The sequence below is a fragment of the Rhinolophus hipposideros genome, assembly GCF_964194185.1.
Source record: "Rhinolophus hipposideros genome assembly, chromosome: 11".
Lineage (NCBI taxonomy): Eukaryota > Metazoa > Chordata > Mammalia > Chiroptera > Rhinolophidae > Rhinolophus > Rhinolophus hipposideros.
The window spans coordinates 79,090,466-79,106,699 of NC_138057.1; the positions used below are offsets into that span (position 1 = coordinate 79,090,466).

At 55.2% G+C, this 16,234-nt stretch overlaps 1 protein-coding gene across 1 annotated transcript in view; it reads left to right on the forward strand.

The window, feature by feature from the left end:
* Positions 1 to 15,917, forward strand: part of LAMC3 (laminin subunit gamma 3) — a 56,544-nt gene extending 40,627 nt beyond the window's left edge. The window contains exons 16-28 of the mRNA XM_081065509.1: positions 521 to 663; positions 1,155 to 1,333; positions 2,653 to 2,794; positions 3,793 to 3,998; positions 4,376 to 4,452; positions 5,650 to 5,784; positions 6,973 to 7,120; positions 8,161 to 8,310; positions 8,740 to 8,842; positions 11,113 to 11,312; positions 11,793 to 11,939; positions 12,058 to 12,157; positions 14,617 to 15,917. Of these exons, the coding sequence (XP_080921635.1) occupies positions 521 to 663; positions 1,155 to 1,333; positions 2,653 to 2,794; positions 3,793 to 3,998; positions 4,376 to 4,452; positions 5,650 to 5,784; positions 6,973 to 7,120; positions 8,161 to 8,310; positions 8,740 to 8,842; positions 11,113 to 11,312; positions 11,793 to 11,939; positions 12,058 to 12,157; positions 14,617 to 14,867 (1,981 nt within the window). The 3' untranslated portion in view covers positions 14,868 to 15,917. The remainder of the gene's footprint in view (positions 1 to 520; positions 664 to 1,154; positions 1,334 to 2,652; positions 2,795 to 3,792; positions 3,999 to 4,375; positions 4,453 to 5,649; positions 5,785 to 6,972; positions 7,121 to 8,160; positions 8,311 to 8,739; positions 8,843 to 11,112; positions 11,313 to 11,792; positions 11,940 to 12,057; positions 12,158 to 14,616) is intronic.
* Positions 15,918 to 16,234: the final 317 nt, after the last annotated feature.

Sequence of the window (16,234 nt, forward strand, 5' to 3'; positions counted from 1 at the left end):
CCTGCACCGAAGGGGGACAAAGGGACGGTCCCTTGGGGGTCAGACTCACAGTCCTGCCAGCCCAGGATCCAGGCCAAGAGAGCCCTAGGGGATGTCCGGGTGGATAGGGGGCCGGTTTGTCTCTGATTCCTTTCTTAGTGACACTGTCACTCAGTGACCTTTTTGGCCACAACAGCACCTTAGACAGTGTCTTTGGGGAACAATGGACTCCAGGGAAATGCCCAGCGAAGCAAACAGGCTTCTTCCTTATGTGACTTCTCAGACCCTTGAATATGCTAATTGCATCGTTACTGTTCCTACAGAGGGTTCTAGCCTCCAAGATGTATATGTCCCCATAGCCTTTTCTTTTCTGTGGGGAGCATTTTGTGAGACTACTTCCCATGGCACAGCTTGGGGGAAGCTTACTGACATCTCCCGACAGGAAGATGGGGCGTTGTCAGCAGAGGGTGTGATCTCCTAGCACACGCTGGAATGGGAGCAGCCAGAGTTTACTCAGACCTGTTTCCTTCCCTTATCACAGCTGTAGGTGCCACCCGCTGGGCTCCCAGGAGAACCAGTGCCACCCCAAGACTGGGCAATGCCCTTGCCGCTCAGGAGTCGAGGGCCAGGCCTGCGACAGATGCCAGCTGGGTTTCTTTGGCTTCTCCATCAAGGGCTGCCGGGGTAAGGAAGCCAGGTCCCTTTTGGACCACCTGGAGGGTGGGGCCTGAGGTTTCTGGGCAAAGAGGACCAATGGAGAAGATGACCACGCAGCAGGAGAGAGAAAGGTCAGTCACTGGCACGTCTTCTCAGAGCAGCCACGCAAATGTGGAATGAGAGAGCAGAGGGCGACATGGGGGGCTCAGAACTAGTCCCAGATGCCACTGCTAAATTCCTTTGAGCCTGGGGCTCTTGTGTCGCCTCTCTGGGCCTCAGTTTCCTCATTTGTGCAGTTAGAGTGCATGGCAGCTCCTTAGGTCCTGGGGAACACTAGAAGAAGTCAGCCTCTCATTCATCACCTCTGACCTAAATTGGTCTCCTGGGAAGGACCCAGGGATGTATTTGAGCTGCCCGGGGGTTGGAGCAGCTGGGTGTGAGCTGCACGGCGGGGCCTGGGGCTTCTGGTGTTGGGTGGCCATCAGGGTAACTGACGCCATCCGCTACGGCTCCCGCAGCCTGCAAATGCTCCCCGCTGGGCGCCTCCTCAGCCCAGTGCCATGAGAACAGCACGTGTGTGTGCAGGCCTGGCTTCGTGGGCTACAAGTGTGATCGCTGCCAGGACAACTTCTTCCTCACGGCTGGCGGTACACAATGCCAGGAGTGCCCGACCTGCTACACCCTGGTGAAGGAAGAGGTGAGCCCGCCCCATCCAGGCCCGTGCCACATCCCGTTCACTCCATGCCCCTAGTGAGTGCGAGCGCTGTCCTGGTCACCAGGAACTACCTGCTCATCCGTAGTTCTCGGGCCTTCCAGGGCCACTGGCTGCCTTCACTCTGTGCACACCCAGCCTCCTGGCCCATGCCAACCATGCTCAAGCCTCACCTCTGCCCTCCCCCCACACCTCAGTAGGCAGGAGTTCTCGACTTGTTTCCTTACTGACCACCCAGACCGAGGTCACACTTTCTCAAGTTCAATGGGAATGAGACCACAGCTAGCCCTTTGTGGGGAGGGTCAGGAGAAGGGTGATGCCCGCTCTGGGGCACAAGTAGAATTTCAAGCAGGGTGGTGGTGTGGTGTGGGGTTCTCTTCCCCGCAGCCCTAATAGTTGTCATGCTCCCAGGCAGGTGACAGCCTAGGTAAACTTCAGTGTCTCCACCTCTAAAAGGGAGCTACTTTAGGCCTGCAACAGCTCACCTGAAACCGATGAGGTCAGATTTTGGAATGATGGCTCTGTGGAAAGATAAGCCGACATAAGCTGAATGTTAGGTCCTCCCCCTGCTGCACCTGGGCCAGCCCGGTAATCAAACCCGTTGATACATCTGCAGGACAACAGATGACTGTTCACACCAATAGGGGTCGAGAAAGACCACACGTAGCCTTATTCAGAACAGTTTTGCTTCCGTGTCAGTTCAGGGTTTTCTGAACCGGAGTTTGCCATCAAATGAGGACTGGCAGGCCATGTGGTTTTTCAGAGCATTTTGGACTTTAGAATTCAGGAGAGGGCTCGGGACCTGAAAGCCCTGCCTCTTAGGGTAGTTATAAGGTGAACATGAGCTGGTGCGTGGCTAGCGCGCACTCCCCGCTGGCTCCCAGCAGACGCTCTGTAAATGCAGTGATTGTTCAGATGATGAAAACAACGGTGCTAGGAGATGTTGCATAACGTTCTCACTCAGCCACCAGGTACCCACAGCACACCTCTCTGCCAAGTCCTGGGAATACAGCAGGACAGACAGAAATTCTCCTGGGCTTCCCTTCCCCTCCCTCAGTAGGATACAGTGTGGTCAGATGAATGCCTGCAAGTGTGTGTGTGGGAGAAGGGAAGGGACAGCTACAGGGATGGGGTGTGCAGGACCGGTTCTCAGAGGTCTGCCGTATCCTTAACTTCGAGGCCCAGGGTAGCATTTGGAGAAGGGGACACTCGGGAGGCAGGCCAGGCAGAAGCCAGCGAGATGTGTCCAGACAGTACTTCCAGGCCACCAGCCTCACACACCTTTCCTTCCCTGTCCTCTCTAGGCTGCCAAGCTGAAGGCCAGGCTGACCTTGATGGAGGGATGGCTGCAGGGGTCTGACTGTGGCAGGCCCTGGGGACCAATGGACATTCTGCAGGGAGAGGACCCAAGGGGGGACATCTACCAGGGCCACCATGTGTTGCCAGGTATAGCAGGAGAGCACGGTGGGAGACCAGGAGGCAATGGGAGAGATGGCTGGCAGATATCCCTTTGGAGCCCTTCAGTCTGGTTTCAAGATCCTTTGAGGGCTCCTGGTACAGCCCCAGGGGAACCCCCTTGCTGGGAGAGCCTGTCTGCCCTCCCTGACGGAGGTGGGTTCCTCCCATGACACCCCATGGGGGGAATGTCTGTCACCCAGTTGTACTTCATAACTTCATCAATATCAATCTCTAACTAAAGCACCAGCCCCCACACCTACTGCCCCAACCAGACTATCAGCTCAGTGAGGACCTGGCTGGGTTCATTCATTCATTCACTCAACAAATGACCATTGAAGCTCTGTCCCAGGTGCTGAACCTGTAAAGCTCCTGCCGTCTTGACTGTTGGTCATTTTGCTCACGGCTATATCCCCAGCATAGAAAATAAATGAGTAAACAAGAAAAAAGACTGTTACCAAAGCCAGGTAGACTATGGCCCTGAGACACTGACATTTAGGGAGCATTGAAAGCAAATTGGTTATTTTGTGAAATTTTATGTTCATAAGCCAGATAGAGGTGAGCTGAGCACTTCTTAGCAAGACTAAGGATCGAAATAGGGAGCTCTTGGATGCTGCGTGTTCAAATGCCCATATTGACTCACATTGCAAATTACAGAGTTGACTGGAGGCAGTTTTACTGCTGTCTCCGATTCAGGAATTGCTTGTGTGGCTCTAGAAGGCCTGAGTTCCTGCCAGTCCTCTGTCTGTGGCTGACTTCCTGTGTGTGGAACGTTGGGTCATGATTTGCCTTCTCTGGGCCTCAGCTTTTGCATCTGTATAATGGGGAGGCTCTTCCTTTGGAACTGGCTGGTGGTGCTCAGCCCTGGTGCTAGAGTTAAGCTGTGCTCAGGAAGAGTGGAGGGCACAGATGGGGTCTCCTGAGGGTAGAGACTTTAGTGTGAAATCTCAATCACTCTGTGACCCCCCTGGACTGCGGGCTTTCTTCAGGGTTCCGGGAAGCCTTCCTGGAGCAGGTGACAGGCCTTGAGGGTGCTGTGAAAGCCGCCCGGGAGCAGCTGCAGGTGCTGATCCGGAGTGCCTGCTGTGCCCAGACCAGAGCCGAGAAGACCTGTGTCCAGCTGGCAGACCTAAAGGCGGTGCTGGAGTCCTCAGAAGAGGAAATTCTGCATGCAGCCACCGTCCTGGCTTCTCTGGTACCCCAGGGAGTCCCCTCCCCCCACTGAGCCTGGGCTCAGTGCCATTGGCCTGCTGATCTTGGGCATGGCTTTTCCCTTTGGGGAGGCTCAGTTTCCTCATCTGCCAAAATGGGGGACCTCTAATGCCTTCTCCGCTGGTTCAGTGAGATAAGTTTGCAAGGAACATTCCAAGCAAACAGTGAACACTCAGCGAGTCATTGCTGTTCTTTCCACACTCTGGGGCTCTGCCCCCTGGAGACTGACTGTGCAGCCAGCTTTGAGCATTTCTAAAGTAACTGACCCTATCTGGTTCTGCCCAGGGACTAAGCCAGATGTGGTTCCTTGCCCTTCAGGAATGGACCATCAGTTTTCTCCTCTTTTCTTCTTCTCTAAAGGGCATTCCTCAGGAAGTGCCCGGCCAGCTCACCAACTGGAGCCACCTGGCCACCGAGGCCCGTGTCCTTGCCAGGAGGTGAGCCCCCAGGCCCTGGGGATGTGGTGCGGTCCTGCCCACACCATTATGAAGGGAGCCCAGCCCTTCTCCTGGGGGGTTCCAGGGTCAGGGTCAGCACCGCCAGTGTCCCCACCCCCAGGAGTTGGAATCAGATGAGGACAAGAGCTGCCTAATGGGGTCTTGGGGGGGGAATGCCGCCACTGTGGGAAAGAGAGATGTGTAAAGACAGCATGAGCATGTCAGAGACACTGGGCGTGAAGGGGGGCATGGGGTACACCAAGGCACCTTGGCCAACGAAAGGCATCTGAAAGCATCCTCTGGCCTTTTAAAAATACAACAGCTTTATCAGATAAAATTCTCATGCCATACAACTCACCCATTTACAGTGTACAATTCAATGGTTTTCAGTGTATTCAGACTTGTGCAACCCTCCCCACAATCGGTCTTAGGACATTTTTGTCGTGCACAACAAACCTTATACCCATTAGGCATCACTCCCCATTTCTCTTCAACCTCCCAAGCCCCCAGCAACCACTACCTACTTTCGGTTTATGGATTTACCTATTTTGGGCATTTCACATAAACGGAGTCACACAATATGTGGCCTTTTGCCTCTGGCTTCTTCCACTTAGCATAATGATTTCAAGGTCCGTCTATGGGTGGCATGTACTTTATTCCTTTTTACAACCAAATAATATTCCACTGTATGGATACGCCACATTTTGCTTATCTAGTCATCCACGGATGGACACTTGGGTCATTTCATCCACTACCTTTAAGAAGCAGCTTAAGATCCCAAAAATATAGTCTCTGCAGCAGTTTTCCCCGTTAGTTGTACTGTTGGGACCTCAGACCCATTTTACAGATGGAAAAACAGAGAAGTTAAGTGACTTGCTTAAGGATACACAGCTTGGAAGTGATAGAGGCCAGGGTTCAAACCCAGGCTGTCTTAACCACTCTCTTCTATGCTGTGTTTGTGAGGATGACCATATCACTTATTATCCAAACTGAGATTTTATGTCTGATAAAAGGCTCTATTACTCATCCTGCCAGGACATAAACTCTACATAACAGGAAGAGGGGTGTGGGTCCCCTTCCCATCAGTCTTTACCGTGAGTCATGCAGAAATGGCGCACTCGTCAAGGGCGGGTGTGTTGGGGCTCAGGCCCCCTTCCTTGTGAGCTCTTGGCCATGTTCGTTGGGATTTCCATACAGCCACAAGGACACTGCCACCAAAACCAAGGCCACTGCTTGGAGGGCGCTGCTGGCCTCCAACACCAGTTATACGCTTCTCTGGAGCCTGCTGGAGGGCAGAGCGGCCCTGGAGGCCCAGCGGGAGCTGGAGGACAGGTGAGCTCTCCCAGGTGTGGGTAAGAGCTTGGGTTGGCCTCCTGGAACCGACAGGGCCTGGCCAGAGCCTGCTGGTCCCAAACCTGGCTTCCTTCCCCTGACGGTCTGTGGCAGGTCAAGAAGTCTGAGGTCTTAGACCCGCTTGGAGGTAAGTTACAGGGACCCACTCATGCCTGAGGCTGCAGCTCCGCCTTGAGAGAAGGGACAAGAACTTGAACATGAGGGCCCGGAGCAGCGCGTTGGTCTCTCCGCCTGCATATCCCCCAGCTCTACCCCAGCTCCCAGGGCAGCTCCTCTCGGGCACCAGCTTCCTTCTTCGCCTCTGTTTCTCTGCTGTGGGTGGCCCCTTTAAATCCCTCTTGGGCAAAGGGTTAGTGGAGACCCACCAAGATCTCGCTGAGCCCCAAGTGGACTTCCTAGACGAGAGAATCTGATTGACCCAGCCCCGATCGGGTGGCCAGCCCTGAACCAGTGAGCATGGCTGGGCTGAGGTCACATGACCCACCTCCAGGGACAGGAGGGGTGGTGCTGGTTCTCTGAGAGGGGAGGAGCCAGGTGGGGGTCTCCGGTCAGTAGTGTTCCACCGCACTAGTGTTCCACTGCTGCTCCACCGCAGCAGTGCCCATGGTAGGGGGAGCTGGGTGGGGTGGTATGGACAGCTGGCAGGACAAGAAAGCTATTCTAGTTGGTTGATTATAGAGCCTCAGGGCTAAAGGGCCCCAGAGCAGTCGTGCAGCCCAGGAGTCTGCATTTGCCTGGACAGCCTCATACCCAAGGTCACCCAAGGGCACAGCTGAGCTGAGATCCAGCCTGGGCTGCTGCCCTTCTCGAACACCAGGCGTTTTCCCCTTCACAATTCATCCAGAGGAGCCAAACATTTGCAAAACGTGTGGTTCTCAAGTGGAAACCAAGTGTGAGCCCTTCAGAAAAGCACGATTGAATTGAGTGAATGAAGAAACAAGAATGTGGTCCCTTTACTGCCCTTTCCATTCATTTGAAAGTGGCAGAACAGCAGCCGGTTTCTGAGGCCAGCTGCTGGGTATCGACCCTGCAAAGGGAGCCTCTGCCTGGGAAGTTGGGAGAGGCCTTCACAGATCAGGCCAGGGGGCTGGGGCTGGGCATGGGACAGTGATGGGGAAGGAAGGCCCTGTGCCGCTCTTGGGCCATCCTGCCTCTGTCTCCTCTCAGGTACCAGGAGGTCCAGGCAGCCCAGAAGGCGCTGGGCATGGCGGTGGCAGAAGTGCTTCCCGAAGCTCAGAGTGTGTTGGCCTCCGTGCAGCACGTTGGTGCAGACACAGCTCTACACCTGCCCTCGCTGGCTGCCCCTGCAGCCCAGGTCAGCATGGGGCGGGGACAGGGGAGAATGTGGCTGCTGGGAAACCAGTGCCGGCCAGGCAGAGGCAGAAGCCGTGACTTATTTTTAACTGTATAGCAGTCGATTCAAATGAGATAATCCGCCTCCAGGGCCGGGCGGAGCACCTGCGTGGCACAGTTGGAGCACAGCCAATCTTTGTTGTTGATTACAATAATAATATAAAAGTGGGGCCTCTTCTACTTCACAGTGGCATTAGCAACGGGCCCCAGAGGGACACGGGCTCAATCCCAGCTCCACTGCTCCAGCCGTGACCTTTGTCAAGGTCTTTCCCTCCTGCGCCTATTATTTGCGCCTATTATTTGGGTTATTCTAGGGCTGGGAGGGGATTCATGAGTTATGTGCAGGGTGGCCCTCGGGGTGTGTCAGCCTCGTCCCCTCTGTACCTGCCACCCTGCACTCATCACCTCTGGATAAATCAGCTCCATCACGTCTTCTCAGTAATCCTGAAATCCCAAAACTCGAGAACTGAACTTTAAAAAAAGACTAAGCGTATACAAATGCATTTGGGACAAACCGTGAGTGGCACTTATGGGTCCCAGGCTGCTTATCGGGATCTTTGCTTCCCCTCCACGTGTGAAGGGTAGTAATGCAAGCAGTACCGTGTTTGGCCCTGAGGGCCGGTTTCCCAGATGCCTCAGAGGGCGTTAGATAATGTGCAGTGCCTGCACAGCACTGCTTCTCTCAAGCCTGGGGATTCTGAGTTGGGAAGTACGCCCAGCCCCAAGGTTTCAGCATAGGGACTGGGGGCTTTTGGACGGAAATGCAGATGAGGGAGCTCAGCTGACTTGTATGAGGCCACGTGTCCAGAGGTTGGTGGGGCTGGGACCCGAGCCTCAAGATGGGGTCCCCAGCCTGCTGTCTTTCACCCTCACCCCTCTGTTTGTCTGTGTTCACCTGCCCATCTCCCCGCCATCTGTGTCCCTGGGCCCTCTTACCCAGCAGAGGATCCACCCCACAGACCTTCCTGCCTCACCCTGCCTGAGCCCTCCATCTCCCTGCAGCCTCAGAAGTCCTGGGCCGGGGACCTGGTCCTGAAGGTGCAGGCCGTGGAGAAGACGGTCACATCTAAAGAGCGCATGGTCACCGAGACTGCCCGGGCCCTCCAGGCCACTGCCCAGGCCATGCTGCACAAGACACAGCCCCTCACACAGGTGGGCTCTTGTGCTTGGAGGCAGGTACCTGGAGGAGGTTGGGGCTGCCTCGGGTGATCTGGGGTCTGGGCTGCAGGGGAGGGAGGAGCAAAGACCAGAGCTGCCTCCCCCAAACCTCCAGAGAACCTCAGTCAGCCAGGGCAGGAGCTCCTGCTTTCCTGGGAAGTAGAAGTGTGAGAGGAGGCCAGGTGGACAGACAGACAGAAAACTGCACCAGCAGCACCCAGGGCCACGCCCACCACTCTTCTTCAGCGTTACTTACAGTGGGGATGGGTCTCATTCATTCTTTCATTCATTGGTTCACTCACCCAATATTTAGCAAGCACCTACTGTGCTCACAGTGCTAAACCACGCAGTTTGGCCTTTGCAGCCCAGAAGCAGGCAGCGCACCAGGGGGCCACCTGCCCAGCCTCTCTCTTCTCTCTCCAGCTGCACCAGGAGGCCAGAGCCACTCTGACCCGGGCTTCCTCGTCCGTGCAGGCTGCCACAGTGACCGTCATGGGAGCCAGGGCCCTGCTGGCTGACCTGGAAGGTACGTGTGCCCTGCTGAGCCCTAGACTCAATGCCCACGGCAGCCACCTGGACTTGCCTTAGCCAGGGCAGGCTTGGCTGCAGACGACAGAAGTCCAGTCACGTGGGCATAAGCCACGTGGACAGCTCCTTCCATGAGAACCTCTCCCGTGGCTGCTTTTCTCTCCCCATATCACGTACCACTCACCGGGTACTTGCCCACGTGGCCATCCATCACCAGACCACATGCAGAGCATCTGATGCCATGGGCTGTCTACTCCTGGTCTGGTCCTCTCTGGCTGGGGGTTCCGGTACCTGGTATAACTATGGCTGCCATGGTCCGGTGTTCAGTCGGGGCTACAGGGTGGATGCAGAGTTTCTCCTTAGAAGGGGGTGTGGGTTGATGCCAGTCCAGGTCTCTTTTGAGCTTTAGGAAAATGAGGCTAAGTGCTCCCATTTTACAGACAGATAGACTGAGGAAAGGAGTTGATATCTGTCTCTGGGTCAGAGCTGACCTGAGTAGAAACCAGCCAGTTTCATGATTCTCTAGCTCGGTGTCCCCTTGCATGATGTGATGTCCTGCTTGCTCCAGAGAGAAGCCCCCTTGCCCTTTATTTCTGGCTCTGTTCCGATGAGCTGGTTAAGGCAGGACCTCACCCTGAGCTCCTGATGCTTCTCGGAGTCTGAGACCAGAAGTCAGACCTCTGCTGTCATCTTAGGTCTACAGCCACCCTGTGCGACCCCACCTGCTGCCCATAAGAGATGTGGCTCCAGCCGTGGGCCCAGACCCTCTGGGCAGAGGGTGAGCTGGGCAGTGCCTCCTATTCTCTAGGTTCCTCTGCAGTCTGAAGTCCTGGGCACCCACTGGTCAAGGACTTCCAATGGGAAAGGCGTGGCCGTATGTGCGTGTCTGATTCACGTGTAGAAAAATGTAAATTCAATGATATATAATGATGGACTAGTAGGACTTTAGAATATGAGAATTACAAGGTGAATGAATGATGCCAGGCAGGGGACTCATCTGCCCTCAGCTGGCTTGCCTCCTGTGACGCTGTACTCACTACATCACAAGGGATCACCTTCTCATTGTTGAATGGTTCTGAGAATAAGAAATTTCTTGCATGAAGAACTTTCTTACTCAGTGGAAATTTGCTTCCTTGGCACTGCTCTGTAATCCACGGAGGCTGCACCTCAAACCTCTAATCCCAGGTCCTTTTCCCTGTTCCCACCCCTTTTCAGAGGTACCCTCTCTTAGCACCTGTTGGCCTGTGCTCAGTTGGCATTCAGGATGAAAGGAAAATTCCCTGACTGAAATGTTGAACAGCCTTTCCCAGGTTGTGCCCGGGGCCTGTAGCCTACGATCTGCTCTGCTAAGGGAGGGTTTGTGTTCAAAGAAGTTTAGGAAATGCCTTGTGCTATAGCACCCTTTCAGGCCTTAAAGTGCACCCCTTAGAATATTAAAGGCCCTGAGAAGTCCTGCAATAAAGAAACCTGGTTCACTTTATTGAAACTTAATTGCCACTTCTCCCTGACATTTATTAACACCCTGTAGGAATAGGACTCCACAGAGTACACTTTAAGGAACACCAGTTTTGTGTACCAGAAGCAAAGTAGATCTAATTTCTGGATTCTTTTCATAGAGCAATTATGTCGTATTATGCTTGTAAAGATTAGAAGGCTTGATTATTTTTAAAATTTGGCTTTGCCTACTGTCTTATTAGATAATAAAACCTATGTGAATTATATTTCCCTTTTTGTCTTGGCTGCTAGGAAGCTCAGAGGTAAATAGGGAATTCAGTACCTGCAATGTCATTATCCTAATTTTCTGGCACTTCTCACTCCTCCTCATTCTGCCCCCCCCACCCCGTTACAGGTAGCCCTCGGTTTCTAATTTTAATGGTCCAATTGTTGATTTACCTCTCTGTAAGGGGCCTCAAAGCCTTTTGAGAGATAGGTAGTACGTAAAGACAAAGAGCTGCGTGGATTTTGCTGTGTCATGTGCTGTGGTGCCCCACCCCCACCATGGGCCCAGGCGCTGACCACCATGTAATTTTGTGACTTTAATAAGTATCGTGATATAATATGAGTCTTTATATTTACCGGGCAGTATGTCTCACTCTTTTGTCCCCTCAGCCCCCCCACCCCTGGATAAGCCCGAGTAGCTTACACAGAGATGTCATGCGTCTCGAACCTCCACACGTGTTGTCTGAGGGTCGGGGGCTGGTCAGGCCTCTGGCAGGCTCTCCAGCCGTGAGCCAGGTGCCCCTGACACAGCCTCGGCCTGCTTTGCAGGAATGAAGCTGCAGTTTCCTCGGCCCAAGGACCAGACTGGGCTGAGGAGGAAGGCAGCCGTCATCCGGGGCAGACTCCTCGAGGACTCGAAAAAGAAGACCAAGCAGGCAGAGAGGATGCTGGGAAATGCGGCGTCTGTCTCCTCCAGCGCCAAGAAGAAGGGCAAAGAAGCTGAGCTACTGGCCAAGGACAGTGCCAAGGTCAGGCATACAGATGTTACGACAATGGCATCCCTGCCTTCTGGGCCTGTGGGACAACTGTCATGTGAGAGCTGCCCCTGCAGGCCCGCCCCCTTCCTGGATGCAGTGCTGGATACCCCACCCTTACTAAGGGCTCAGTGGGTCCCCGGCTCTGAGCTCCTCGTTTCACATGGGTGACCCTATTGATTCCTCAGAAAATAGGTGTCGCTGCTGTCCCTATGGGACAGGTGAGGAACCTGAGGCCCAGCTGGGTCAGGAACCTAAATCACATCACCAGGACTCACGCCTCAGTCTCTTTGGCCATACTCCCTAAACCTCCAGGCTGTTCTTTTTTTAACTGGGGCCAAGTTCTAATGGATGTGTGCCTCCCCAGTTCTCGCTGACTGTTGCCCCTGTTGGCACGGTTGCCATAGTGCTTTTTACCTCTAAAAGGATGTATTCTGTTCACCCTTTTCTCCCTGCACTGCTGCCCACCCATAGCTCGCCAAGGCCTTGCTGAGGGAGGGGAAGCAGGAGCACCGCCGGGCCAGCCGGCTCTCCAGCCAGACGCAGGCCACGCTCCGACAGGCCAGCCGGCAGGTGCTAGCCTCAGGTGCGCACAGGAAGGCGCTGGAGGATGCTGAGCAGGTACGTGTGCCAAGGCCTTCACCCATTTCCTCCTGGCCCCAGAGCCAGCCGGGAGTCACGCAAGCTCTTCCTCCTTCCTCCCTCCTCCTTTTTCCCTCCTCCCTTCTCCCTCTGGAAGGTGGGTGCCAGGCTGGGCGAGATGGAGCGGCACATCCAGGAATCACGTACCTCCCTGAAGAAGGACATCAAAGCCTTGTCGGAGCTACTTGCCAGGCTGGGTGAGGCGAGCCCGAGGCTGGGCCCTGATCCCTGGGTCCCTGGGGCACCTCTGGGGTCTTCCTGTGAGGCCCAGGCCTTGGGGAGATTTCCTCCTCTCCCTCATCTCCACAGCTTCCACCATCCCCAGCCTTTTGGTCATTTATAATTGCCCCAGGCCCCCATGGGAGGCAGGGTGCCCAGAAGCGAGTTCAGTTTGTGCCTCAAGTGGCCACTAGGCTAGTGGGGGAGGGGGACATGGAAAACTCACCATATACAGAGCACCTGTAGGTACCAGAGGAGTGGGGCAGCCCTCAGGGGTTGAGGGTTTCAGAGGAGAGAGACATCATGGAGCAGGTAGGTGCTGGTTCGGAATCAGATAGACTAGGATCCAGGCTGCCTCTCTCCCCTTCGTTGGCTGTGAGACCTTGGGAAAGTCATTCTACTTCTCTGAGCATCAGTTCCCCCATCTGTGAAATGGGAGTAACAATGGGATAATTTAGGAAGTGCGTGCTGCACTGCGTTCCTGGTATGCAGTGAGAGTCAGGAAGTAGCGGGTCTTACAGAGGAGGTAGAATTTGAGATGAGCTTTAGCAAGGAGACATTTCCGATGACAGGGACAGCAGCCAGCAAGGCATGGAGGCCTCAGAGTGGGGAGGGGCAGCAGGGGACGGTATCAGAGCTTCTGGGCTGAAATGAACAACATGCATTTTTAAGAAAATTGTGGTATACATAACACAAAATTTGCCGTCTTAACCATTTTTAAACGTACAGTTCAGTGGATTAAGTACATTCATGTGGTTATGGAACCATCCCCACCTTCCATCTCCAGAACTTTTTCCATCTTCCCACACTGAAACTCTGTCCCCATTAAACACTAACTCCCCATTCCCCCCGCCTCCAGCCCCTGGCACCCACCATCCTTCTTTCTGTCTCTGAATTTGACTACTCTAGGGATCTCACATAAGTAGAATCTTACAGTATATGTCCTTTTGTGGCTGGCTGATTTCATTTAAAGTAATGTCTTTAAGGTCCATCATGTAACAGCACGCATTTTCAATTATCACTGTCAGCAAGAGGGGGTAGGATCCCCGTGGTCTGTGTTTTGGCTGGAGGCCAGGCCCACGCTAAGCTTCTCACACACATGACCTTGTAAAATTCTCATTCTCACTTTTGGAGGCAAGGACACTTATTCTTGTGACATTTTGCAGGCAAAGAAACTGAGGCACAGAGTGTTTAAACGACGTGCCCGGGGTCCCACAGCCCGTTAGTGGGGAAAACTGTGGTTCGCAGGAGAGCCTGATTCATTGTGCTCACGCACAGCCGCCAGTCCATACCTGATGCCAGGGACTCTGCACTGGGCACCTTGCCCGGCACGGAACAAATGCCCTGCGAGGGTACACCGCTCTGGCTGTTGTCATTGTCATTCATTCATTCGTGCTGTCACAGTGCTTGACCTGGGGATGCAGGAGGGAATGGCAGACACCTGGACCCTGCCTCTCCCCCTGGGAGCCCCAGATAGGCAGTTAGAATGGAGGCTGTAACCCGATTCTGAATCTCCTCAAAGGCAAGGCTGTTTGGACTTTTTCTGTGGACAGTGGGGTCTCTCCAGGTCTTTTCTGGGAGCAGGATGTGCCCAGGCAACAGCTCAGCCCCCTTCTGCCTCTTCCTGCCCCCGGCTCAGCCCCTGCAGCTGCCTGCCATCCAACCCAGGCTTCATTCTGGGCCATGGGGAGCTCTGGGGCCCAGTGTGTGGGAATAGAAACCATTTGGGACTTATATCCTCATCCCTCCCACTCCTACCTGGCTGAGCCCTGCCTTCCTGTTCAGTGTCACATCCTTCATGACAAGAGCCAGGTGAGGCAGGTAGCCTTGAATTCCATCACCACCACCACCGCCACCCAGTTCAAATGTGAGCACCTGGCCCCACCCCTTTGTTTAACACTTGGTAGGCTCCGGGAAGTCCTTAACCCCCAAAATAGAGCCAATCTGTGTAGGGCCAGGGCTAGCTCCCCACTGCCTGCTCCCAGGCCTGCAGCCCCTCATTCTGAAGCCAGAGACGCTGTGTCACCCATGCGCCCTCCCACATCTGGCACAGACAGTCTTTAAATACATGCTCTTGGTCCATCGACGTGGCGTTGGGAGCCAATCAGCATCATGGGGACCTCGCACAACCATTGCTTTATAGCCGAGGAAACAGGCTCAGGGCTCACCTAAGGCTGCCTTTTTCAACAACAGTAGGCACACCAACAACAGAAATGCACAGTTGCCCATTGCCACCCAGGGGGAAAGTTCCAGAGTCTGCACACGAGCTCGGTGCGATACCCAGACCAGACCCTTACCCACCTCACTGCACTGCCCTCTTGGTCCCTCACTTTCCTGGTGGATCATGGGTAGTCAGAACCCTGGAAGGTTTGGGCCGAGCAGGTTCCCGGGGCCTGCAGGGAGCTGGCTCACACAGAGGCTCTCTGCCCCTCTGCAGGCTCGCTGGACACCCACCGAGCCCCAGGCCGGGCCCTGAACGAGACCCAGTGGGCACTGCAGCGCCTGAGGCTGCGGCTAGGCCCACCCGGGACCCTGCAGGGGAAACTGAGGCTGTTGGAGCAGGAGTCTGAGCAGCAGGAGCTGCAGATCCAGAGCTTCGAGAGTGACCTCGCCGAGATCCGCGCTGACAAGCAGAATTTGGAGGCCATTCTGCGGAGTCTGCCTCTGAGCTGTGCCAGCTGGCAGTGAGGGCTGCCCAGGCCCCTGCTGTGCCCCCGGCCCAGGGCACGCGCACTCCCCCACAGCTGTGCCCAGAGCTGCTGCTGCGTACCCTCCCCCACGTGAGTCCGTGCCCATACCCCTCCACTCCACAGGAGTGAGTGCATTCACGGTCTGCCCGGGAAGCCATTGTGTACAGTCCCCCCGAGGACACATACACACTCACAGCACAGGCCCAGCAACATGGAGACACATGCACACGTACACGTTGTGCACACATGCTCGTGTGTGTGGTGCACTCATGTGCACAAGTCCACCTTTGCACGTACACACCTAAGAGCCAACTCCCAGCTTTTGATGGAGCGCCAGCTGTAGGCCATCTGCCCTCTTGTTGCTGGGGAGTTGTGGTAAATGCCTTGTGGCATAAAATGCCCACTGCTGCCCCTGAAAGCAGGGGCCCAGGTGTGGTTGGTACCTGGGAGGCTGAGGGGGGCCATCCACAGAGATCCAGAGTGACTTTAGCTAGGGGGTGGCCCGTCCCTGCAGGGGAGCCATCGGCTTCATAGACACTTTGTTCTCAGGGTCCTGGCGCCTCTTGCAGCCTGTGGCCTGTCCAAAGAGCTGGGCCTCAAGGGCCTGCGGGGCCTGGGTCAGGGGGACTCAGGTCGCAGGGAGCTCCCCTTTGTGACCTCACCGACCAGAATGGCCTTTGACTGGCACTTCCCGAACTGGGCCTGTGGCTCTGGGGCCCCACCTGCCATGAGGGAGGCCTGGCTGCTTTTTTAGTCTGTCCTGCTGGGGACTCCCCCTGTGGCCAGGCCCCCTGCTGGCCTCTGCCCAGGATTTTCTGGCATTTCCTCCTGGCACTCCTCCCCTCGCCCGGGGCCCTTTTCCAACAGACAGCAGGGCCTTGGCACAGGGAAGATGGGTGCCTCAGGGGGCCCAGGTCCTTCCCACAGCTCTTCCTGCCCCTGGGGATCGCTGGGCCAAGCGGCAGCACGGACCAGTTCTGTTTAATGTGGAAATAAAGGGTCTTTACCAGCTGGGTGGTGTGCCTTTGGTCCTCCCGTGCTGGTTGGCAGCAGGGTCCCTGACTATGGGTGCACACATGGTACACCCTGGGTGTGTAACACACCCAGAGCCTAGGGAGTGAGTGGAAGAACGTGCAGTAGCAGGAAGGTGACAAAAGCTGAGCCCATCGGCTTGGCCAGGGTCTTCCTACTGGGGGATTTTGCTGGGGTCCTGCCTCCATAGGCACTTGCCCTCACCTCTGCTCCAGGGGGCTCATCAGGCAAAGTCTAGGGGCTGAGGAGTGTGAAGGGTGGGGTACAGAGAGGTCCTCAGCTGATCTCTGGTTCAGTCTGAAGACACCGAGGCAGGAAATGAACTCAAAAGCA